Raw genomic sequence first — 26,152 nt, forward strand, 5'->3', positions numbered from 1 at the left:
TTTTGAATCTGAGACTTGACCAACAGGCAAATCCTCCTTTCCAGAGTCAAAGGGAGGCTGAGGAGTTTGCTTCACCTTAAAGTTGGAATACATCCTCTGGTCCCCTTTCTTAAAGATGGGTACCACCACCACACTTTGCTAATTCAGAGGCACTATCCTTGAATTTCATGTAGTTTTGAAAATGCAAGACAGCCCAACAACATACAAAGCCTTTAAGAACTTGGGACGAATATTATCCATCACCCTAGTACATTTTTCCTAGCCACTGAGGAATTTTTTTTTTTTAAATACTGATGGTTGAGTCCTCCTCTGACTCCCCTGACTCTGCTTCCTCAAAGGAATGTGTGTTTCTGGCATTTCAGACTTCCTGAAAGTACTGTTTCAAATTCCCAGGCATTCCATCCCTGATATAAACTACATAGACATAGCCCTGCTTCTCTGAGTCACCTGACAGTTTGCTAGAATTGCTTTGAGGCCAGCAGAAAGTCCTTGCCAATTGCCTAAGTAAACTTCTCCCATACCTGAATATTTGCTTCTGCCACCAACCTTGACATGGTACACTTGGCCTTTTTGTGGTTGGCCAGCAATCTGCTAACATCCGCCACGGTGCCCTCAGTTTGTGAGGAGCAGATCATAGAATGGTTGAAATAGTTTACTGTCAAATAAATGCAAAGAGTACGCGACATGTGTTTTGCCCTCATTCTGGGCTCATCAGGCGTACAAACTCCACTGCACTCCCTCTCGGGAATCGAACCTCGGACGTCGGCGCCAGAGGCGATGCCCCTAACATTGCGCCACGGCGTGTGGTTTGTTTATTTGACAGCATGTAGATCGGGGTAATTACATTCACGGCATTCGAAGTCTGTGTCACAATCTGATTGTATGGGTGGTTACCTACCAGGTAACACTTGTGGTTGGCCAGCAATCTGCTAACATCCGCCACGGTGCCCTCAGAATATATATATATATATATATATATATATATATATATATATATATATATATATGTATATATATATATATATATATATATATATATATATATATATATATATATATATATATATATGTATATATATATATATGTATAAATAAATAAAATCTTGGGAGACGAGACTTTTTATCCTGCAACGAGAAATGAATTTTTCAGAGAGACAGTTTCACGTCCCGCGAGACAAGACTTTGTGCCAAGAGATTTAACCACGCCCAGGAGCCAGAGATAAAAGACAAAGAGTACATGACTAAGTAGAACATCGTAAAGAATTCAAAAACATTGCTGCGATACACATGTAGAGCAGGTTAGAGATAATGGATGTACAAAAATTGAAAGTCTCAAAAAAATTACAGTAAAGATCGCATTAGCACAAACAAACGTAAATTATTACTCGGTGAAATAACGGAGCAGCTAAAAGAGATTGAATATATTGTTCGGATTTAAACTTTAGGTCGGAGACGTGTAGATCATCTAATTCGTATACTTTGCCATGAGGGAAAAGTAGTGTTTTTTCCCCAGTGAAGGGGTGTATCCGCAAGAATTAAAAAATTGGTTGTTTATTGAAAGTGAAATCCTGTGAGAGAAAATTTCAAGCCTCGCAAGATAAGACTTTATGCAAAGAGATTTGGAAAAATCCTGCCCACATCTAAAACATTTACAACCATGCACACGGTTCAATCATTTCTCAATTTGTGTGAATGCTATTGTCGGACATAGTTCATGTAGGGAGAAAGAAACGATATTCACTCACGGGCAGTTATATGTTGCGTTGTCACGATGTAATTCCAAACACGGGATCAAAATTCAATGCGATATTGACGAAAAAGGTAAAAGCGAAAACAGATTGAATATACAGTCATATAAAAAAGTTTGGGAACCCCTCTCAGCCTGCATAATAATTTACTTTCAACAAAAAAAGATAACAGTGGTATGCCTTTCATTTCCTAGGAACATCTGAGTACTAAGGTGTTTTCCGAACAAAGATTTTTAGTGAAGCAGTATTTTGTTGTATGAAATTATATCAAATCTGAAAAACCGGCTGTGCAAAAATGTGGGTCCCCTTGTGATTTTGCTGATTTGAATGCATGTAACTGCTCAATACTGATTACTTGCAACACCAAATTGGTTGGATTAGCTCATTAAGCCTTGAACTTCATAGACAGATGTGTCCAATCATGAGAAAAGGTATTTAAGGTGGTCAATTGCAAGTTGTGCTTCCATTTGACTCTCCTCTGAAGAGTGACAGCATGGGATCCTCAAAGCAGCTCTCAAAAGATCTGACAACAAAGATTGTTCAGTATCATGGTTTAGGGAAAGGCTACAAAAAGCTGTCAGTTTCAACTGTAAGGAATGTAATCAGGAAATGGAAGGCCACAGGCACAGTTGCTGTTAAACCCAGGTCTGGCAGGCCAAGAAAAATACAGGAGCGGCATATGCGCAGGATTGTGAGAATGGTTTTAGACAACCTACAGATCACCTCCAAAGACCTGCAACCATTTGCACAAAGAACATATGTATGGCTGGGTGATGCGAAAGAAGCCCTTTCTGCACTCACGCCACAAACAGTGTCACTTGTTGTATGCAAATGCTCATTTAGACAAGCCAGATTCATTTTGGAACAAAGTGCTTTGGACTGATGAGACAAAAATTGAGTTATTTGGTCATAACAAAAAGCGCTTAGCATGGCGGAAGAAGAACACTGCATTCCAAGAAAAACACCTGCTACCTACTGTCAAATTTGGTGGAGGTTCCATCATGTTGTGGGGCTGTGAGGCTAGTTCAGGGACTGGGGCCCTTGTTAAAGTTGAGGGTCGGATGAATTCAACCCAATATCAATAATACTAGGGTGTTGTACCGTGTTAGCCATTATGAATGCAGAGAAAAGCCAAGCAAAATGACACCTTTTATTGGCTAACTAAAAAGATTACAATATGCAACCTTTCGAGGCAACTCGAAGAAGGGGCCTGAGTTGCCTCGAAAGCTTGCATATTGTAATCTTTTTAGTTAGCCAATAAAAGGTGTCATTTTGCTTGGCTTTTCTCTAAACCCAATATCAACAAATTCTTCAGGATAATGTTCAAGCATCAGTCACAAAGTTGAAGTTACACAGGGATTGGATATTCCAACAAGACAATGACCCAAAACACAGTTTGAAATCTACAAAGGCATTCATGCAGAGGGATAAGTACAATGTTCTGGAATGGCTGTCAGTCCCCTGACTTGAATATCATAGAAAATCTATGGGATGATTTGAAGCAGGCTGTCCATGCTTAGCAGCCATCTAATTTAACTGAACTGGAGAGATTTTGTATGGAAGAATGGTCAAAAATACCTCCATCCAGATTCCAGACACTCATCAAAGGCTATAGGAGGCGTCTAGAGGCTGTTATATTTGCAAAAGGAGGCTCAACTAAGTATTGATGTAATATCTCTGTTAGGTGCATAAATTTGGGCACCCCATCTAATTTTGTTATGATGCATATTGCATATTTTCTCTTAATCCAATAAACTTAATGTCACTGCTGAAATACTACTGTTTCCATAAGGCATGCCATATATTAAAATGAAGTTGCTACTTTGAAAGCTCAGCCAATGATAAACAAAAATCCAAAGAATTAGGAGGGGTTCCCAAACGTTTTCATATGACTGTATGGACATAGGTGATATGACAGAAGTATGTAGATATGGGTCAGCTTTAAAGTTTAAGTCCGAGACTTGTAGATCGTCTAACTTGTGTTGCCATCAGGGAAAAGTAGTGTTTCTTCCCAATGAAGAGGCGTATCTGCGAGAATGAAAAGTTTTGTTGTTTGCGAGCAGCAGAGATGTGAAGTTGCTGGCGCATAGCATAGGCAGGGAGGTTGGGGAGCGAAGCAGTATACACTAAATTAGTGTCTTTTTCTCTTGCAAGATTATAACTATAGTCTTTAAGAAATGACCATAGTAATGCTGATTTAATCTTTTGATAATCACATTACACTAATACTTCCTTTGTTTCTTAATAACATTTTTTGTTTTTTATGTTTTGGTCGTAACTGTGCCATGCCTTTACTTATAGACAACAGCTAATTCTGTGACGACATGATTAGATTACAACAGTGGTTGATTAGCATGTTAAATATAACAGAAAATTAAGTGTGGTTATCATTATTTTAAATGAATAACTGGGTGATTAACACCCTTTGAGGTTTAGTCTTGTTGAATACATTTCAGAAGTAATTTTTGCTTTAACATTGCCTTGATTATTATTTATGTGCAATCAGTGACATTAAAATTCATTACATTTCCAGGAATGTCCATAATGAGGAGTGTAACTGATTATCAAGTAATTTTATGACAGATACAAAGTAGCTCAAATTAGAAATTAACGATCGGTTATTCTGATCATTATCGGAAACTGAAGATGGAGCAGGGATGTTTTAAATATGCAAATTATATTTATGCCTTCTGTAGTTTAAAAAAAAAAAAGAATAAAGTTCAAATTGTTTGGTATTAAGGTAACTGTGATATTGCTGTTTGAGGTAGTGGTCCCTGCATTTAGTCATTTCAAACAATTTCTAAATTTACATTCAGTTCTGCCTAAATTGGATACTTTTGTTTTTACTTACTTGTTTTAGTTCTAGTATTCTTTTACAAGATTATAATACAAAGAAAAGAATGGGTTAACCTGAACTTGTCTAATCTTCCCTCCAGTGCATTTTTATTAGTATTGTTGTTTTATATAAAGACATATTATGGCTTTAATTTTTTTCTTAAAGGTGGATAAGGCTAAACCAAGCACAAGTTAATTTCTGATGATATGTAAAGAGCTGTAAAAATGCTTTCTACATATAATGTTTAAATAAAAGGACATGTGATCTGATTGATTAATTAAACATTTAACATGCCAGTATTGCACATTTATTTTAAAGATTAATATTTGGCCTGGTTATTATGAAATTGTTGGTAGATGAAAGTACAAATAACTAACTTAATTCTAACACTTGATAAGGAATATGCATAAAACCTACCTCTGAATTCTTAGCACTCATAAACATATTATTTTTCCTCCAAAAAAATTTGCACTTTGAGCATGAGGAATCTGTGATTAAGATCTTGGCAAAAACTGTTAAAACGGTGTTAAGGTTTCAATCTTATTACTGTGACTTACACAGCATCTGGCTCTACGACATTTAATATTAATAAGTTTTAAAGAACTGCTAAGCATCAGTCTGTTTGTCTAAATTTTATTATAATGAGCCACATGTGGGTACTTACTAGACTCAAAACTGCAGCTTTTAAGGTTCAATCTGTAACCACTTTAGATGTACTTAGTTGTAACTAATAGATGTGAGGCAAGGCTTTAAGGACTGAGACTAAGATTTGGGAGTCCAATCTATTGGACTTCTGTAGTTCTACCAAATATACACTGCTCAAAAAAAATTAAAGGAACACTTTTTAATCAGAGTATAGCATCAAGTCAGTGAAACTTCTGGGATATTGATCTGGTCAGTTAAGTAACAGGGGGTTGTTAATCAGTTTCAGCTGCTTTGGTATTAATGAAATTAACAACAGGTACACTAGAGGGGCAACAATGAGATGACCCCCAAAACAGGAATGGTTTAGCAGGTGGAGGCCACTGACATTTTTCCCTCCTCATCTTTTCTGACTGTTTTTTCACTAGTTCTGCATTTGGCTACGGTCAGTGTCACTACTGGTAGCATGAGGTGATGCCTAGACCCTACAGAGGTTGCACAGGTAGTCCAACTTCTCCAGGATGGCACATCAATACATGCCATTTGCTGTGTCTCCCAGCACAGTCTCAGGGTTACTCTAGGAAAGCTGGACAGGGCCGTAGAAGGTCTTTAACCCATCAGCAGGACTGGTATTTGCTCCTTTGGGCAAGGAGGAACAGGATGAGCACTGCCAGAGCCCTACAAAATGATCTTCTGCAGGCCACGGTGTGAATGTCTCTGACCAAATAATCAGAATCGGACTTCATGAGGATGGCCTGGGGGACTGACGTCCTCTAGTGTGCCCTGTGCTCACTGCCCCGTACCGTGGAGCTCAATTGGCATTTGCCATCGAATACCAGAATTGGCATGTCCACCACTGGCGCTGTATGCTTTTCACAGATGAGAGCAGGTTCACCCTGAGCACATGTGACAGACGTGAAAGGGTCTGGAGAAGCTGTGGAGAGCATTATGCTGCCTGTAACATTGTTCAGCATGACCGGTTTGGTGGTGGGTCAGTGATGGTCTGGGGAGGTATATCCACGGAGGGACACACAAAATTCTACAGGCTAGACAATGGCACCTTGACTGCCATTAGGTATCGGGATGAAATCCTTGGACGCATTGTCAGACCCTATGCTGGTGCAGTGGGTCCTAGGTTCCTCCTGGTGCACGACAATGCCTGGCCTCATGTGGTGAGAGTATGCAGGCAGTTCCTGGAGGATGAAGAAATTGATACCATTGACTGGCCCCCACGCTTGCCTGACCTAAATTCAATAGAACACCACTAGTACATTATGTTTCAGTTCATTGGGCGCTGCCAGGTTGCACCTCAGACTGTCCAGGAGCTCAGTGATGTCCTGGTCCAGATCTGGGAGAAGATCCCCCAGGACACCATCCGTCGTCTCAGTAGGAGCATGCCCCGACGTTGTCAGGCATGCATACAATCACATGGGGGCCATACAAATTACTGAGTATGATTTTTGAGTTGCTGCAATGAAATTTCAGCAAAATGGACTTGCCTGCTGCCTCATTTTTTCACTTTGATTTTCGGGGTGTCTGTGAATTCAGCCCTCTGTAGGTTGATAATTTTCATTTCCATCAAATGATGTGGCATCCTTTCTTTCCTAGCATATTACCCAGCCCATATCAGTAGAGATATCCAGCATGATTTTTTCCCATTGAGATCTGATGTGTTTTCAAAGTGTTCCTTTAATTTTTTTTGAGTAGTTTATAAGCCCATCATTTTTTAAAATACCCATGCAGAGGTACTGGAGAAAGTATTTGCTAGTCACTTCAAAATGCTCAATACTCTATCTGTCAAATTAAGACATTTTATAAAGAACAGTCATTCTGTTCCTTTTTTAATGTTTTTTTTCTAATGTCAGTTCTCCTAGTGTTTCTTGTTTCTTTTAAAGCTAATATGTTCAGAAAGAAGTTGAATTGGGACTAGGGCAGCAGAGTGGCTCAGTGGTCTCGGTGGTTAATGCTACTGCAGTCTTATTGCTGTAGAGTTCTGCCTTCAAATTACATGTTTGGTGTTGCCAGCATGGTGTGTGCATTTCTTTCCAGTTTGTGTGTTTTTTTTTTTCTTCAGGTTTCCTGTCTCATCACAGAGACTTGCATATTGGGTTGTTTGGTTACTCAAAAAGAGCCTAAAATGAGTAACCAAGTGTCCATACAGGTTATTTCCCGGATAACCATTTCCTTCCTGTAACCCTAAACTGAAGAAGCTATCCTGTTTAGTGACTTGTTGGTTTGACTAAAAGAATTTAAAGATATATCCTTAAAGAACAAAAAAAAACAGTTAAACAGGAGATAAAAGTAGTAAGCTGAAGAGCAGTCAAAAATACCAGAAAAAGGTTTAAGACCAAAAGTCAACAACCAACCAGACAAACAAACCAAAATTAAAGGCAAATAGCTATCCTAAAAAAGTTAGGGAGAGCAGGTCAAAAAGCTAATGGTCAAAGTAACAAAGCACAAGTTTTTGTTATCTTAAAAGCTACAGTAAGATGCTTAGAGCAGGATGTTACCATCTTAAATAGGGTCCTCTGAAGGTGTAACAACCTGATTGATGTGACCGGCAACATGCGTATGCACTAGAGAAGAAAACATGGGTTCTTTCGAGACAACACACATAGATAGCCAAATGTGTACAAAATCATAGTGAGAAATCACCTAGACCCTGGGCAAAGGTGAAAGTTTGTGCAGGCAGAGATAAAAATGTTTGCGAGAATGATATGTAAAGGCAAAGAAAAAACTTATGAAAAGCGGAGGAATTCTGCTACCAGGCAGTGTTGTGCATTGAGCGCTTGAACTATAAACAGACAAGTTTCTGTATCCTCTGCCTACACCGAAGTATAACTGGGCCTTTAAAAGCACTTTGTATCTAAATTGTTCAGGATCAAGTGTTTAACTAGAACTCAGTTGTTCAGTAACCACTGTTCCATTATTGCAATTTTTAATTATTTCCAGTAAATGATCTTCATGAACCTGAGTATTAGCTGCTATATACATCATTCTGATGGTTCTGTTACATGTAGCTAAACTCCCTCTTTGTATTTTCAAGTTATACTCATTGTTTTTGGTATTATACTTCACTGTTACAAAAAAAAAAAAAAAAATAATGTTTATTTCTAGAGCACGTTTTCATACAAATGATGTAGCTCAAAGTGCTTTACAAGATGAAGAAAGAAAATAATATATAAAAATAAGATTGGGAAAATACTAATTAACAAAGAATAAGGGAAGGTCAGATGGCCAGGGAGGACAGAAAAAACAAAAAACACTCCAACAGACTGGAGAAAAAAAATCTGCAGGGGTTCCAAGGCCACAAGACCCCCCAGCCCCACTGGGCATTCTGCCTAACATAAATGATCTAAATCAGTCCTTATGGGGCCTGTGGTCACTGCCAGGGGCGCCTGGACTTTTGCAGGGCCCTATTTGGCAATACTTCTGCCACATCCAGAAGTGCTCCTGGAAGAAGCTCGTTGGGCACCTGGACTCCTCCTTGGTGCCCTATAAAAGGAGGAGGTTACCACCGCTCAGTGGCCTGAGTCGAGAGGAAGAGGACAAAGCCTGAGAAGGAGAGGAGGTACAAGGACTGGCGGCAAAAAGGGACTGTGTGGTGGACTATAAATAAACTGTGCTGTATGGACTAAAACCTATGCCCTGGTTAGAGCAGCTGTACACGCTTGGGCTTCACAGTGTCATGGTGGAAAGGCAGTGATATAAAACAAAGGATTACACCTGCCTCTAAAAATGGCTTTAAGAGAATGGTGCTGTCCTCGATAAATCAAATGGCACAAACAATATCTTAATTTTCTCAAAATATTTCAAAGACATTCTATCATTTGACCCTGGGCTGCCGAGAAATTAATATAAATGGTTGCCAAAAATGCAGTCAGTCTAACGGAGAGACACTGAATGGATCAGACAGGCCCTGCTAGCCAAATGACGCTGTAACAGAATGGCATCAAAAGTGAACAGGAACAGGACCCTGAGTGATTCATTACTTTAAAAAAACAAAAAAAAACAACTTTCCTAACATAGAGAAGTTGCTTCAGAGTTATGAAGGATGTTTGGCAGCTTGTGGGTGTGTTTTAACCACTCTACCAAGATACATTTGTATGACAATTTAAAATACTGAGGCTGTACCCCTACCTTCACACCAGAATGTTAAATATAAATCCATTTTTAGTATAGAAACAAAGGGATACATATCTGGCTTGTGTCCATTATGGGTGTTTTTTTTTTGTTTTTTTTTTTTTACAGTAGCTAAACTACACATAGATATTTCACTAATATCACAAACTACAAATGAAGCAAATTATCAACTGCCCACCTGACATTTCAAACAAAGCATTAAAGCTTTGGCCACCACATGAACTTACTCAATATGCTCAGGCCTAGAAGGATAACAATGCCCTCACTTGAAGGACCTATACTCTTCTTACCTAAATAAACGGCAGACTACAGCTCAGTTCCGCACCAAGCATTCATGTCAGCTCCTTTAGCGCTTTATAAAAAAAAGTGAAGAGAGTTGTATAATATACGTATACAAAACCACCAACACAAAGAGATCACTTCTAAAAACATTTGCACTTCAGCTACACTTCTTTAAAGCTCACCTATCACTACAAAGAAAAGGATTTTCAAAAGTTTATAAAAACCAATATAATGAAACCAGACTGAGTTGAATGAAGTCAATCACGGTACCTCCTCACAAAGTCTCTCTGAAGGATTTTAACCATGCAACAAGTAGCAACTCATCGTGTCAAAATGAGTCTTGAGAAAAGTAGTCACAGGCAAAAGAAAAAAACCCTGAAATATGATCATTCACATAACTTTAAAAAACATGCTATTTAAAAAAAAAAAAATTCAAATGATATTTTGTTCGCTTTACCACCTGGTCCTAGCCCCCACTGATATATAATCAATGTTGTAAAGCTGAGTGTGATCTTAGATTTTGCTTTCTACTAACAGTAGTCATATGGCAAGATTTTGGATAACAGCAGACCTAATAAATCAAAGCAAATGCTCAACTACTGAAGGCCACTGACATTTGTGATCAAACACCACAAAGAACCACACAAGAGGGTAATTTTATCAGTAATAATAATAATTCATTACATTTATATAGCGCTTTTCTCAGTACTTACCTCTGCCTTGGAGGAGACTTGAGGACATTACTGTTCCTTCTTCAAGGAACACTCAGGGCATAATCTCATTCAGTCTTAATCAAATGGAAAGCTATTCATTAATAAATGTACCCCTCAGTTGTTCTTCCCAAAAATGTAAGCATTTTTCCCTCATTACATTCATTATTACAATAGAAGAATGAATACTATTATTAACAGTGAAATTGTGTATGTCTTCACCAGATGGTCCAACTGTTTATCCAATTCCAATACAGAGCATAAAACCTCTGCTGACTGTCAGCTTCACTTCAGGGGACATTAGTCTAATGAACAATTATGATGACTTGTCCCCTTATGTTATCCACTCAGGACTAAAGGGTAAGTAGTGGAAAGTATGTTTATAAACATTAACAAAAGTGCCACAATTGCTTTATGATGTTTTATGTATTTATATGTAATTTGTCGAGAAAAGCCAAGCAAAATGACACCTTTTATTGGCTAACTAAAAAGATTACAATATGCAAGCTTTCGAGGCAACTCAGGCCCCATCTTGCCTGAAGAAGGGGCCTGAGTTGCCTCGAAAACTTGCATATTGTAATCTTTTTAGTTAGCCAATAAAAGGTGTCATTTTGCTTGTCTTTTCTCTGCATTCATAATGGCTAACACGGTACAACACCCTAGTACTATGTAATTTGTCTAAAGTTTTGTAATGAAATAAGTAGTTAATGAATTAATGAAAAATTTAATTACCTAATTTTCATGAATATAATTAATTAATACATGAATAAATGAAATTAATGATTTTTTGTATATTTGCTCCAAAATAAGCATTACAAAAGAACTGTTGTAATATGGGACTCAAACATGTCTGTTCAATCACAACTATAATAGATCCCATCTTCTTCTTTTGGCTGGTCCCGTTAGGGGTTGCCACAGCGGATCATCTTTTTCCATATCTTCCTGTCCTCTGCATCTTGCTCCGCTACACCCAAAACCTGCATGTCCTCTCTCACCACATTCATAAACCTCCTCTTAGGGCTTCTTCTTTTCCTTTTGCCTGGCAGCTCTATCCTTAACATCCTTCTCCCAATATACCCAGCATCTCTCCTCTGCACATGTCTAAACCAACACAAACTCACCTCTCTGATTTTTGTCTCCAAACAGTCCAACCTGAGCTGACCCTCTAATGTATTCGTTTCTAATCCTATCCATCCCAGTGCAAATTCTAGCATCTTTAACTCTGCTACCTCCAGCGCTGTCTCCTCCTTTCTGATCAGTGCCACTGTCCCCAACCCATATAACATAGCTGGTCTGGCTACCGTCCTGTAGACCTTCCCTTTCACTCTTGCTGATACCCATCTGTCACAAATTACGCCTGACATTCTTCTCCACCCATTCCATCCTGCCTGCATTCTCTTTTTCACCTCTCTTCCACAATCCCCATTACTCTATACTGTTGATCCCAAGTATTTAAACTCATCCACCTTGCATCCTCACCATTCCACTGACCTCACTGTTATTTATACACATGTATTCTGTCTTATTCCTACTGACCTTTATTCCTCTCCTCTCCAGAGCATATCTCCATCTCTCCAGGGGCTCCTCAACCTGCTCCCTACTCTCGCTACAGATCACAATGTCATCAGCAAACATCATAGTCCACAGGGACTCCTGTCTAATCTTGTCTGTTAACTTGTCTATCACGATTGCAAATAAGAAAGGGCTCAGAGCCGATCCCTGATGTAATCCCACCTCCACCTTGAATGCATCCGTCACTCCTACCGCAGACCTCACCACTGTCCCACTTCCCTCGTACATATCCTGTACAACTCTTACATACTTGTGTGCCACTCCCGACTTCCTCATACAATACCACAACGCCTCTCGAGGCACCCTGTCATATGCTTTCTCCAGGTCCACAAAGACGCAGTGCAACTCCTTCTAACCTTCTCTATACTTCTCCATCAACATCGTCAGAGCAAACATCACATCTGTGGTGCTCTTTCTTGGCATGAAACCATACTGCTGCTCACTAATCATCACCTCACTTCTTAACCTAGCTTCGACTACTCTTTCCCATAACTTTATGCTGTGTCTCATCAATTTTATTCCTCTGTAGTTACTACAGTTCTGCACATCCCCCTTTTTCTTAAATATCGGCACCAGTACGCTTCTTCTCCACTCCTCAGGCATCCTCTCACTTTCCAAGATTCCATTAAACAATCTGGTTAAAAACTCCACTTCCGTCTCTTCTAAACACCTCCATGCTTCCACAGGTATGTCATCTGGACCAATGGCCTTTCTGTTTTTCATCCTCTTCAAAGCTGTTCTAACTTCCTCCTTACTAATCCAGTGCACTTCCTGATTCACTATCTCTACACCATCCAACCTTCTCTCTCGCTCTCATTCTCTTCATTCATCAAAGTACTCTTTCCATCTGCTCAACACACTCTCCTTGCTTGTGAGTATGTTTCCATCTTTATCCTTTATTACCCTAACCTGCTGCACATCTTTCTCAGCTCTGTCCCTCTGTCTAGCCAATTGGTACAGGTCTTTTTCTCCCTCCTTGATGTCTAACCTCCGATATAACTCATCATACACCTTTTCTTTAGCCTTCACCACCTCTCTCTTCACCTTATGCTTAACCTCCTTTTAGTCTTGTCTACTTTCTGCATCTCTCTAACTATCCCACTTCTTCTTCGCCATCCTCTTCCTCTGTATACTCTCCTGTACTTCCCTATTCCATCACCAGGTTTCCTTTTCCTCTTTTTTCTGTCCAGATGTCAACTCAAGTACCCTTCTTACTGTCACCCTTACTGCTTCTGCTGTAGTTGCCCAACTATCTGGTAACTCTTCCATGCCACTCAGTGCGTGTCTCACCTCCTCATTAAACTCAACCTTGCAGTCTTCCTTTTTCAACTTTTACACCATTTGATCCTTGGCTCTGCCCTCACTCTCCTCCTCTTCTTGATCTCCAGCATCATCCTACAGACCACCATCCTATGCTGCTTAAGTACACTTTCCCCTGCCAGCACTTTGCAGTCTTCAATCTCCTTTCAAATTGACTCTTCTGCATAGGATGTAATCCACCTTTGTGCATCTTCCTCCACTCTTGTACGTCACCCTATGTTCCTTCCTCTTCTTAACATACGTATTCAACACAGCCATGTCCATCCTTTTGGCAAAATCCACTATCATCTGACTTTCTTCATTCTTCTCCTTGACACCATACCTACCCATCACCTCCTTGTCTCCTCTGTTCCCTTCACCAACATGTCCATTGAAATCCGCTACAATCAATACTTTCTGTCCCTTAGGTACACTGTTCATCACTTCATCCAAATCACCCCAGAAATCATCTTTCTTATCTATTGCATACCTAAATTGCGTGGCATATGCACTAACAACATTCATCATCACACCTCCAGTTTCCAGCTTCATAATTATCACTCTGTCTGACACTCTTTACATACTGTTCCTTCAGAATAACTCCTACCCCATTTCTCCTCACATCCACACCATGATAGAACAATTTGAATCCACCTCTGATCCACCTGGCCTTACTTTCATTTAGTCTCTTGCACGCACAATATATCAACCTTCCTTCTCTCCATCATATCGCTAACTCTTTCCCCTTACCAGTCATACTACTAACATTCAAAGTTCCTATCCTTATTTCCACTCTCTTTACCTTCCTCCTCTCCTCCTGCCTCCAGACACGTCTACTCCGTCTTCTTCTTCTTCAGCCAATAGTAGCCCAATTTTTGCCAGCACCCTGTTGGCTAACAGTACCGGTAATGGTTGTTATTAACCTAGGGCTTAACCGATCCAGTATGGAAATTTGTATTGTTGTCCACATATTGATTTGGAAAATTTTACACCAGATGCCCTTCCTGATGTATCTCTCCCCATTTATCCGGGCTTGGAACCGGCACGAAGAAACACACTGGTTTGTGCATCCCCTGTGGCTGACCAGTGCCACCATTCCCAACCCATATTTTTTTTCATCAAGATAGAAAACTATGATATTTTCTCAGTTTTCTTTGTCTCAGTTAATCCCTGCTTTATTTTGCATTTTTTAACTGAATTGAAAATTTTTATAGTACAGGTTAAGGCAGGTATTCCAGATAATCGATTAAGTGAAGGAAATGTAAAATGTTGCCAAGCAATTAGAAGTGCTTCAGTGAAATTTGGTAAACTATATTTTGTGCATGTGTATGGGACTGTATCGTTCAGAGGAGACACCACTCTTCCAAACTTTGTTCATATTAGTGCATTAAAATATATAAAATATTTAAGGTTTTAATTTGAGTTACATAACCATATTTGTGCTTATATCATTTTGTTTATTTAGATGTTGTTGTACAGTGGTGCTCCCAGGGTGATCTATTGGCAGTGGCTGGTATTGAAAGACAAAATCTTCCAACTGATCCTAGCATAATTCCGATCTTGAGGAATGCTCTTGTTAAATTTTACAATGTCCATGGAGAACATATTTACACCCTGGAGACACCAGCACAAGTAAGGAATTGCGTGTTTACAATTTTTATAACAGTAGATTGTATATTTTTAAATATCCACGTTTATAAGGTGACTATTCTTTCATTAGAATGTAAAAATGCTTCATGTGCACTGAATGGAAGATGCTTTATTGAGTTACTCTTGAATTCTATTTTTAAGAATGCATATCTTTTTCTAATTGAAAATGACTATTATAGGAGCCGTTTCTACTTAACGACCACAATATTAAGCTTGCTGAATTGGATTAAATGTGTTTGAAAAATGACCAAGTAGCAGAGCTTGCTTTACATTATTTATTATTCTTTTCATAGTGCATAGCCTTTTTTTAATAAGATTTAACAAAAGGTTTTAAAATAAAGATTTTAAATAATAATTTTTTTCTTTTAGTTCACTTAAAAGATGAAAGTAAAATTATGATAAGGTTATTAGTAACCATATTTAAATTTTAGTTTTGAAAAGCTTTAACCTATAAAGACAATCAATGTTCTAGTGGTGCAATGTATTGGAAGGTAACTGCAAATTCTAGGTTGTCTCGATCAGACAAACATATTTTATAGTTTTGTATCAGCAAGGCTGTAGTCTGCAAGCAATAGCATACCAAAACCTGATTTTTGGTTTGTGGTTTTCAAACTGTCATAGTGAAATTTGAAGTAACTGGGCTGCCACAGTAAAACACTCAAAAGCTGTCTACCTTCAATGAAGTACTTAAACATCTCTTCTTTAAGGGATAAAAAAGGTGTTTTGTTAGCATTTGAAAGAGTCATCTGTCATTAAAGAAAACCTTTCACCAGTTCGAAGAATACTTATAAGCAATGGTCAGTTCAGAAGGCATTCTTTCACAAAGGCATGAAGCAGAATAAATTCCAGTACACAAATGACGATAAAACATGGATTGACAACTAAATGTCACATTTGAGTCCAAAAATAAAATGTCTGGTTCAGAAAGATACCAGTATGGCAGAAGAAGAGCTGGCGAGAACTACAGAATTGGAGAAGTCAGTTTAGTGTCAGAGATCCAGTGCTTAGAGTTGCCATAGCCTTTTTATATGAGATTTTCAAGGAGTTATACACTGAAGTGAATTTCAAAGATGATGGCTCAAACAGCTAGGATCATTTAAATAGTGTCTCAGTGGTTGAGGAACAAGTTGCTTATAACAAAGCAATAAATATGCCAAAGAAATGGAATGAGTACCCTGTCATTTCTGTGTAGTGTTAGTACTTGTTAGTGCTTGTTACAATAAATTATCAATGCTTAAGGGAAAAGATGAAACATGGTGGTGTGCATGGTCGCAGTGGCTCACGGCTCTACTTTTCAGTGCTCTTTTTTGTTGTTTTTGTACTTTTTTCTTGCTTGTTTGTGCACTATCGGTTCTGCGAACATCCGCTACACCCATCAAAACCTTATAGACATCGGTGTCCAGTGCCAGACATCTGTTTCGAGTGTTTTTCATCACACACACAACATCCCAGACAACATAGCGAGACCAGTGGGCTCTCCATGGATTGTTGTCGGGTCTATGAGATGGCGCAGAGGGAAGAGGGAAAGGAAGCAGAAGCAGGGCCACAGATCCGGTGTTATGCTAAGGCTAAAGAAATAACCTCTACCGAGCTTGTATCTCACCAATACCAGATCCCTGGTGCATAAAACAGATGACTTGAAATTACAACTCACTGGAAATTGCTATGTTCATGACTGCTGTGTTTTGATTATCACTGAAACCTGGCTTCACTTGGGGATACCCGATGCTAGCATGCAGCTAGCAGGTTGCACTCTGCTCCACTGGGACAGGACAAAGATATCCGGTAAGAGCAGAGGAAGGGGGCTCTGTATTTATGTGCATGAGAACTGGTGCAACAATGGGACAATTATAGACAAACACTGTTCCCCTGACCTCGAGTACATGTCTGTAAGATCCCAGCCTTTTTTTCTACCGAGAGAGCTAACAGTAGTGATTGTCATGGCTGTGTACATTCCACCCGACGCCAATATAAACACGGCGCTCTCTCTCCTGCTGAACACCATTAACGAACAGCAGCGAGCCCACCCTGACAGTGCTCACATAATTGCAGGAGACTTTAACAAGGCCAACTTGAAGACTGTACTCCCGAAATTTTATCAACATGTTAAGTGTTCTACTAGAGGGGAGAACACTCTGGACCATGTTTACTTCAAGCACGCATACAGAGCCATACCCCTCCCCGAACTCAGCCAGTCTAACCATCTTTCTCTCCTGCTCTCCCCAGCCTACACCCCCCCTTAGATGCAGTGCCAGGCCCACCATAAAGACTATTACAACCGGGCCTGAAAATGCACTCTCCAAACTACAGGACTGCTTCGACCAGACAGACTGGAACATATTTGAACACCAAGAGCTGGAAACATTCACAGGAACGGTACTGGACTATATCAAGTTCTGCATCGGAAATGTGACTGTGGACAAAAACATTTCGGGTTTTCCCAAACCAGAAACCCTGGATGACCAGCCAGGTCCATACATTCCTCAGAGCCCACGACGCTGCCATCAGGTCAGGTGACAGACCTCTGTACAGGGCTACATGAGCCGCTCTGAAAAGTGGAATTAAAAAAGCCAAGACGGACCATAAGAGGAGCATAGAGTCTCACCTGTCCAGCCACAATACACGGGAGGTGTGGCAGGGAATACAAAACATCACAAACTACAGAGGCTATGATGCAACAACAGGAGATCTGAGTGTGCTGCTAGCAGAGGAGCTAAACTGCTTCTTTGCTCGCTTTGAATCATCACAACAGCAGCACTTACCTGCTCCCACCCTCACCGGGTTCCTGCACCACTCCACTCACTGTAAAGAGGCACAATGTCAGATGGGTACTCCTGGCAGTGAACCCCAAGAAGGCTGCTGGCCCAGATGGAGTACCTGGTAGGGTGCTCAGAGCGTGTGTCCACCAGCTCACCCTTATCTACACCAAAATCTTCAACCTCTCCCTAGCCCAGGCAGTCATTCCGTCCTGCCTAAAATCAGCCACAATCATACCAGTGCCAATGAAGTCTCCCATCACCAGTCTAAATGATTATCGCCCTGTGGCCCTCACTCTGGTAATCATGAAGTGCTTTGAGAGACTGGTTCTCCAGCACATCAAGGACTATCTCCCCCAAGACTTTGATCCCTACCAATTCACATATCGTGCTAACAGATCCACAAAAGACGCCATCACTGTAGCTCTCCACTCTGTGCTGTGCCATCTGGAGCAGCAGCAGAGCTACGTCCGGATGCTCTTTGTGGATTATAGCTCAGCTTTCAATACAATCATTCCTGATATTCTCATCACCAAACTGGTCACTCTTGGCCTCCCTCCTCTCACATGTGTCTGGATAAAAGACTTTCTTACCAACCGGCTCCAGACTGTGAGACTCAGGCCCCCACCTCTCCTCCATTCACACACTGAACACCGGTACCCCACAAAGCTGTGTGCTGAGCCCCCTCCTGTACTGTCTCTACACCCATGACTGCAGTCCAGCCCACAACAACAACTTCATCGTCAAGTTTGCTGACGACACCACAGTGATCGGACTCATCTCAAAGGGAGACAAGGCAGCTTACAGAGAGGAGGTCCTGAAGTTGCCAGCCTGGTGTTCAAAGAACAATCTGGCTCTGAACACCAGGAAAACCAAGGAGATCACTGTCAACTTCAGGAGGCACAGTACTGACTTAGCCCCCCTTTTCATCAACGGCAAGTGTATGGAGAGGGTCAATACCTTCCGGTTTCTTGGCGTCCTTATCTATGCTGACATCTCCTGGACAGACAACATCATAGCAGTCATCAAGAAGGCTCAGCAGCTGTTATACTTCCTGAGGGTCCTCAGAAAGCACAACCTGGACTCCAACCTGCTACTGACTTTCTACCGCTCATCCATTGAGAGCCTGCTGATGTACTGCATCACAGTATGGTACGGCAGCTGCACCATGGCAGACAGGGAGAGGCTTCAGAGAGTAGTAAAGGCAGCACAGAAGATCATCAGCTGCCTCCTGCTGCCTCAGCAGAGCAAAAAATATCATTAAGGACAGCTCCCATCCTGGCTCTGATCTGTTTGACCTGTTGCCCTCAGGGAGGCGCTACAAGTGCATCACAACAAGGACAAACAGACTCAAGAACAGTTTTTCCCCATAAGGCATAACCATTATAAACTCACACATGCACTGACTACACAGTCTAAACCCCCAGCCCCTGGACTTCCTTCTATCCTTCAACTGTGCAATATCCATCCATCCATTATCCAGCCCGCTATATGCAATATCCAATATCTAAATGATATTGATAATAACTGCAATATCTGTATACTGTACAATATCATTACTCTCAGGGTCCAACATCCACTACTCATTGCACATGATCATCATTATTGTGCAATATTTAAATAATGTGCAATAACCCAATAGTGCAATAGTTATTTATTCTTTCCATATGTATATAGCGTCGCAGAACTTATTTTTTTTTTTTTTTTTGCAACTTTTTGCACCATTTGTTTATTTATTTGTTGTGTACTACATATATGTCTGAACTAGAGGAGCTGCTTTTAATCTCATTGTACATGTGTATAGTGACAATAAAAGGCATTCTATTCTATTCTAAAATGTTACATTTCTTTTAGGTCTGAAAAATTGTTCTGTTCTGAATTCTTCAAATATAACATGTCATCCGAGAGCATTGTCATAACATTAAAGTTATATAGTGGTTTATAGGTAACAGCAGATCAAGATATCCTGAGAGTAAAACTTTAATACATATTCTTTATATGTTGGGAAATTTGAATTGTTAGAAAACAAATTGGCTTTTAAAATTTAGGTTAAGTGTTTGCTTCCTGCCTGACATTTCATGTGCAGGGATAGGTTCTTGTCCCCCACAAAGAAGGCTTACTAAAATTATTATGTTTTTCAAGCATTTAACTTGTACTTTTTCCAGTTCATTGTGATGGGGTGCCAGAGTCTGTCTTGGTAACACTGAGTGCAAGACAGGAACAAACTCTGGAAAGGCAGTCAATGTGTCATAGAATGCAGTCATTCAACCTAACACTTGCTGTCTTTTACTGGGCCAATAAGAGTCATACATATTTCATGTTAATCAGCATGTTACTATCTCTTTGTTTTGTAACTTTATTTAAATAGTATTGTAATTGCTGAAAGTATTCTTAGCATTTATTTCTGTATACCTGTTTTTGTCATGATATAGTAATATATTTATGGTCTCATTTTGTCTCTCTATATGGTAATGGTCAACATTAAAAATAATAATAATAATCTAATTCTGCAGATGTTATATTATTTCCTTTTTGGTAGAAAAAAGTAAATGTGTGTTCATTTGTTTCTTTTCAGAGAAGCATCACCACAATATGTTGGGGACATAGAGATTCCCGACTGTTTTTAGCCTGTGGCCCAGCACTCTATGTAATTCGAGTTGAACACAGAATTGCCAGCCTACAGCTTCTATGCCAACAGGCCATAGCCAGTACACTTAAAGAAGAGAAAGATATTAGCAAACTCACCTTACCATCTCGCCTCTGCTCTTATCTCACTGCTGCTTTTATACAAACAATAAAGGTACTACTTGTTTATCCTAAAACCAATGAAAGTAACTAGTAATGTAATTTTAAATGGTGAACGTTGTTTACTTAAAAATGTACAACAAAATTCCACACAAATCCTAGGACACACTGTAACTGTCAAGTGGTATCGCCTCAATTCTGGTAAGTTTGCATGAATGGCAGTTAAAATAAAAATTAAATTGAATATTTGTAAATAGAAAATATGCTTTATAAAAGGAATGCCTGCAATTCATTGTTGAATATATACACTAATTATGTTTATAGTAGAATATATAAAATCCACCCTGTTTTTACCCAAGCAAGATTAAGAATCATAGGGCTACACCTTGGCTGCAGCTATTCTCTGTGGCAGTGCTTGTGGCTTATTAATTGTTGGTCATTTCAAGAATTTATAAAGATTTATTTTTTAGTGTTTTTTCAGTGTTTTGACTTTTTTGCTTTATAGATAGATAGATAGATAGAAAAGTACACATACATATACAGTCATACACGGAGCTGCTGAAAAGGCTGCCACTCACGGCGGCGCCGGATGCATAATGATGTAGTTGTGTAGTGTTTCCTTCTTTATTAATTTTAATTTGGCATAGTAAATTATGAGGTTTATTTTTTGCCTGCTCATCTTGTATTTAGTTTCTTTTTGTATGTCATATGAATCTGAAAAGAATTGTTTTTAAATCAAAAAGAAATGGGTAAAAAAACATGTAAGGAAACCCCTGATAAATAGTCTAGTAGTGTATAAACTTTAATATAATCCTCTCCCCACAGTGCACCCATTCAGTTTACTGTGGCTTAGTGTTGAGGAGCATGTGTATCACAGTATGGAACCCATGTCCGCTCCTCAAAACCATAGCCACACATGTGCTGCTATTATAGGACTGTAGGACCTCAATGTTTAGAGTCCAGAATGCCCTGGATATCAAACTCTTTGTTACCATCAACCTGTATCAGTGGGGGATGGTGGTGGTGGGGTTTATTGGATATTTTTTGTATAGTGACGAACATGAACTGTTTCCATCTAGATTTGTAAAACATGGGATGGATTTTGAAATGTCCTGTCAATGCTGGTTTGTATATAACAGGACTAATGCAACTCTGCATAGAATACAGACCAATGTATCTAGGATCTAATTTATAGGGTGGAACTCCCAAATGACTGTTGCAAGTAGCGAGCCACACATTCTGCCAAACGTCTATGCTCTATAAAGTTTAAGTTTCTGATCCTCCTGTCTTTTTTATTACATTGCATACAATTCAAATTATACAACTAATGACTTCATAGACAAACTACAAAAGCAAAAATGAAAATAAAACAAAATATCAGAAAGTTAAAAAAACAAGTAACAAAACAGAATTCAACCCTACCCAAGAGAAAGAGAGGAGAGCCAATAGCATGGGCAAAAATAGCTAGAAGAAAAAAAAACAACAAAGAAGGGGAATGTACTTTTCCAAACAATATAAATACATACTGTAAAATTTTACTTATTAAATCTTTTCATATTTTTAAAATGTTTTGAATAGATCCACAAGCAAGAATGAATTTTTTTTACAATTTTAAATAGTATAGAAAAACAGTTATCGATTGACTCATAAAAGGTGGGTTGGATTCTTCCAGTTAAGCGAGATAAGTCTACGTGCTACTAGTGTGTTATAGGCAGTTACAATCGATTTGTCCTTCTCCAGTTTAAGCCCATCTGGGAGTATAACAAACACGGCTCTTAATGGGTTAGGAGTGATGGTGACATCAAGGCTGTCTGAAAAACATTCAAAGGTTTTTGTCCAAAATTATGTTAATTTTGTGCACTCCCAAAATGTGGTACAGTAAAGCTAGAAGGACCGTGTCTTCTGTAGATTTTGCCTTTCCTTTTCCCAGGTTTTCTGTAACCTAGTAATCTGATACTCAGTCAGACTACTTACAGAAGGTGAACTTGATGGTATCTCCAAAAAAAGAACATTTAAAGCCATGTTAGCATTCAAAGAAGATATGTCAATGGTAATATTGTACACTTCATTCCTTGGCTAAAGGTAACATGTTCTTCCAGTCTGACTGAAAATTATTAATTATACAGCATAATACATTTTCTAAGTTTTGATTAACTTGTTGTATGTGGCCCCAGTCACTTACAAAGAAATTGGCAAATTCAGTACAGGAGTTGTGTTCCTCAGTCAGAAATGACAGATTTAGGGAGTTCATGGAGTATAAAAACTTTCATGATAAAACAAGAGCCAGCTCTCTAGTGGTAGTTACTATAAGTTTTTCTGAAGAAACAACATGAACAATGTACGATAACCAAAACTGTGGTGTACTTCTATGAAGATCTGCTATGAATTCCATTGATATGGCTTCCTATGGTTGGTTAGATTGCAAAATTGGTTGGAGTATATTCTCACTAATTTTTCCCAAAAAATACCTTTTGATCAGCACTAGTGATTGGACTTTTACAAGATGACTAAAAATTATTGAATCATAAGCCCAAAATAATACACTACTTCAAAGTGCAGGTAGAACATAAAATGTCCCTCCCACTATGGTGTGTGAATTAACTTCAGATGCTTGTGCTTGTAATATTTTGTCAATTAACTCTTCAAGTTGCTGCCAAGAACTTCTTTGGTGTAGAATGTTTTCAGGTTCCAAGATGTCTTCATCTGGATATTAAAGCCTTCACCCAGATGATAAGAGATCACAAAATTAAAGAGGCTAAAAAACAAAAGCACAATATGCCTGTTTCAATTTTATTTGGTTTGCTAACTTAAGATACATTTTTTTTGTCTTTTGTTCTGTGTACAACACAAAAGAAAGTGTAGTCCCCTCTAACCAGTAGCAATGAGATGTGTTTAATCAGAACCTGTAAAGAGTTTTGACAGTACAGCTCATACCCCAATGCTAGACACGTCTACTTTGACTTCAAGTCTAAGATTAATACTGTATCAAAATGTCTTAATATTTGAATGCTACCAGGTTACAAATGATTGCTGTGCTTCTGCTCTCTAAGAAAATCTTTTGGGTACTTTTTTTGATTAAAGATGTAAGGGGCAAAATTATGCTACTGAAATTTTTAAAGAATCAACGATAATTTGCAAACCGTATACATTTTTGAACATCTGTCAAACTGTAATTTACTTCCTAGTCTAAAATTGCATCCTCTTTGGGTTTATTCGAGCTAATCCCAGAACTTGTAATTTCACAAAAAAAGAAAAAAAAAGCAAGAACTTGTGAAATTCACATGTTTTCTACTTTGGAAACAATGAATCCTTAATAATATCTCTCTCATGTGTTTGACATGATCATCCAAATTCTTGGAAAATATCAAATTGACCTCTATATAGAGCATAACAAAAATTGTCAAAACATCCCTGAAGACATCATCATTGATATAATATTACAAAATGAAGGAATTAAGTAACAGTTCTACAAACCATAGGGCATTACCCTTTATTAGTAGTGCCCTGTTGCTGTGTTGAATGCCATTTTCCATTCATCACTGTCCTTTATTTGAATTAAATCATAGGTGCTACTTAAGTTACTTGTAGTAAAGATTGTTGACCCAGTCACCCAATTAAGAAAGGCAGGTGTGAGTAGTAAGTGATTGTTTTTTAATGTGATTTTTTCTTTCTCAGTTCACTATAGTATGTGCAGGTGTAAAGCAATCCAATATTCTTTTAGACATAAAAAACAAAAAAAACACCACCAACAAGACTACTATCGAGTCTAATGAATTCCTGTTCACTTTTTTCACATTTTATTATGTTGTCACCTTATTCTAAAACCATTTAAATTAATTTTTTCCTTCATGAATCGGCACTCAATACCCAGAATGATAAATCAAAAATCCAAAAAAAGGATTTTATGATTTTTTTTTTCTGTGGTCTGTTCATCATTTCCTCAATCTTGATCAGTTTATCTGTCCCTGACACAAAAAAAAACCTCACGGCCCTCTCTTGTTCTGGTTGTACTAGTTCTATTTTGGAAAAAAAAGCTCCTTCATCTCAAGGGCCTGTGTTTGAAAAGGTCCAATGCTCTATACTGCTAATGTGAAAATGGCCACAGTGCAATTTAAGAGAAGACCTGAACATGGGGTCAAAACAAAGCCTAAAGATATGCTAAAGTCAAAACCAGAAAAGCAAGCCAGCCAGAGTGACATAGCCAAAATGCGTATCAGAAATTGTAGAGAATAGAACATTTACAAAAACTCTAAATTGGAGAAATTAGTGGGATGAGGATAGCTGTCTGTTGTCGCGATATACAAGCGCTGGACTATAATGTCATAATAATATGCATGTGGGAATTGCATGACCAAAAAGCCAATGCCATAGAATTGAACTGTAGCCAATCAGAAAACAACAAATGGCTGCGAAATGCAGAGGTAATTAAAATATAAAATGGCACCACAAAAGTCAAATACAGTAAATCTAAAAATAGTATTTTAAATTAAAGTGAAACAGGTACAAAATTAAAAACATATGAAATAGCTATTAAATAGTCCAGTAGTTTAAAGATCATTACACTAGTTAGTTTCTGTTTTTTTTTTTTTTAGTTTCTTTCAGTTTTTCTTATGAAAGTCACCTGCAATTGATTAATTATTTTTAATTTTTCTGTTATTTTGTTAAATTATTTTGTTAAGTTATTTCAATTCAAAACTACTTTTGTGACAGATACTGGTGTATTTTACAAGAGGCATTTTTAAAATATAAGATATACCACCTTTCAGCTCAAAGCTTTTTTGTTAGGTATACTGCATACAAACATTAGACTTCTTTAGATATTTAGTGGATTCTTGCAAATATCCATGTCATAAATTTTTTTGTTGAATGATTTTTCCATTTGTGTTTTTGTTTACTTAGTTGAATGTATAAATTACTGCTCTGTGTCACACTTAATTGTTTGTATAGGTAGCTGGTTACTGAATATTACAAAAAATAAGGGGCAGGGACACAAAAGGCTGGGAAAGTAAGTGGTACTAAAATTAAACAGCCGAAGGAACATTTTGTAACTAATTAGGTTAATTGGCAGCAGATCAGTAACATGATTGGGTATAAGAAGAACATCTTAGATAGATGGAGTCTCTCAGAAGTAAAGATGGACAGAGGTTAACCAATCTTCAAAAAAACTGTGTCTACAAATTGTGGAACAATTTCAGAGTAATGCTCCTCAACGTAAAAACTGCAAAAGTTTGAATATCTCATTATCTACAGTACATAATATTAAAAGATTCAGAGAATCTTGGAATATTAGATGCCCGTGACCTTTGGGCCTTCAGGTGGCACTTCACTAAAAACAGGCATGATTCTGTCATGGAAATCACTGCATGGGCGCTGGAACACTTCCAGAAATCATTGTCTATGAACACAGTTCGTTGCGCCATCCACATATGCAGGTGAAAACTCTACCATGCAAAGAAGAAGGTATATGTGAACATGATCCAGAAATGCCACCTGCAAAACATGGACACTGTGTCCTCCATACTAAAGAGGAGAGGGACCATCCGGCTTGTTGTCAGTGCTCAGTTCAAAAGCCTAAATCTCTGATGGTATGGAGGTGCCTTAGTGCCAATGGAATTGGCAGCTTGTACATCTGGAAAGGCACCATCAATGCTGAAAAGTATTTACAGATTTTAGAACAACATATGCCCCTATCCAGACAACGTCTTTTTCAGAGAAGGCCTTGCATATTTCAGCAAGATGATGCTAAACCGCATACTGCATCTGTTACAG

The 26,152-nt window shown here is 38.6% G+C and overlaps 1 protein-coding gene across 1 annotated transcript in view; it reads left to right on the forward strand.

Annotated features, from left to right (window-relative positions):
- LOC114648592 (tubby-related protein 4-like) overlaps positions 1 to 26,152 on the forward strand; it is a 129,821-nt gene that overhangs the window by 62,709 nt on the left and 40,960 nt on the right. Inside the window, exons 6-8 of the mRNA XM_028797711.2 lie at positions 10,587 to 10,721; positions 14,698 to 14,864; positions 20,214 to 20,438. Coding sequence (XP_028653544.1) covers positions 10,587 to 10,721; positions 14,698 to 14,864; positions 20,214 to 20,438 — 527 coding nt within the window. The remainder of the gene's footprint in view (positions 1 to 10,586; positions 10,722 to 14,697; positions 14,865 to 20,213; positions 20,439 to 26,152) is intronic.

Source organism: Erpetoichthys calabaricus, chromosome 3 (assembly GCF_900747795.2).
Source record: "Erpetoichthys calabaricus chromosome 3, fErpCal1.3, whole genome shotgun sequence".
NCBI classification, from domain to species: Eukaryota; Metazoa; Chordata; class Cladistia; order Polypteriformes; family Polypteridae; genus Erpetoichthys; species Erpetoichthys calabaricus.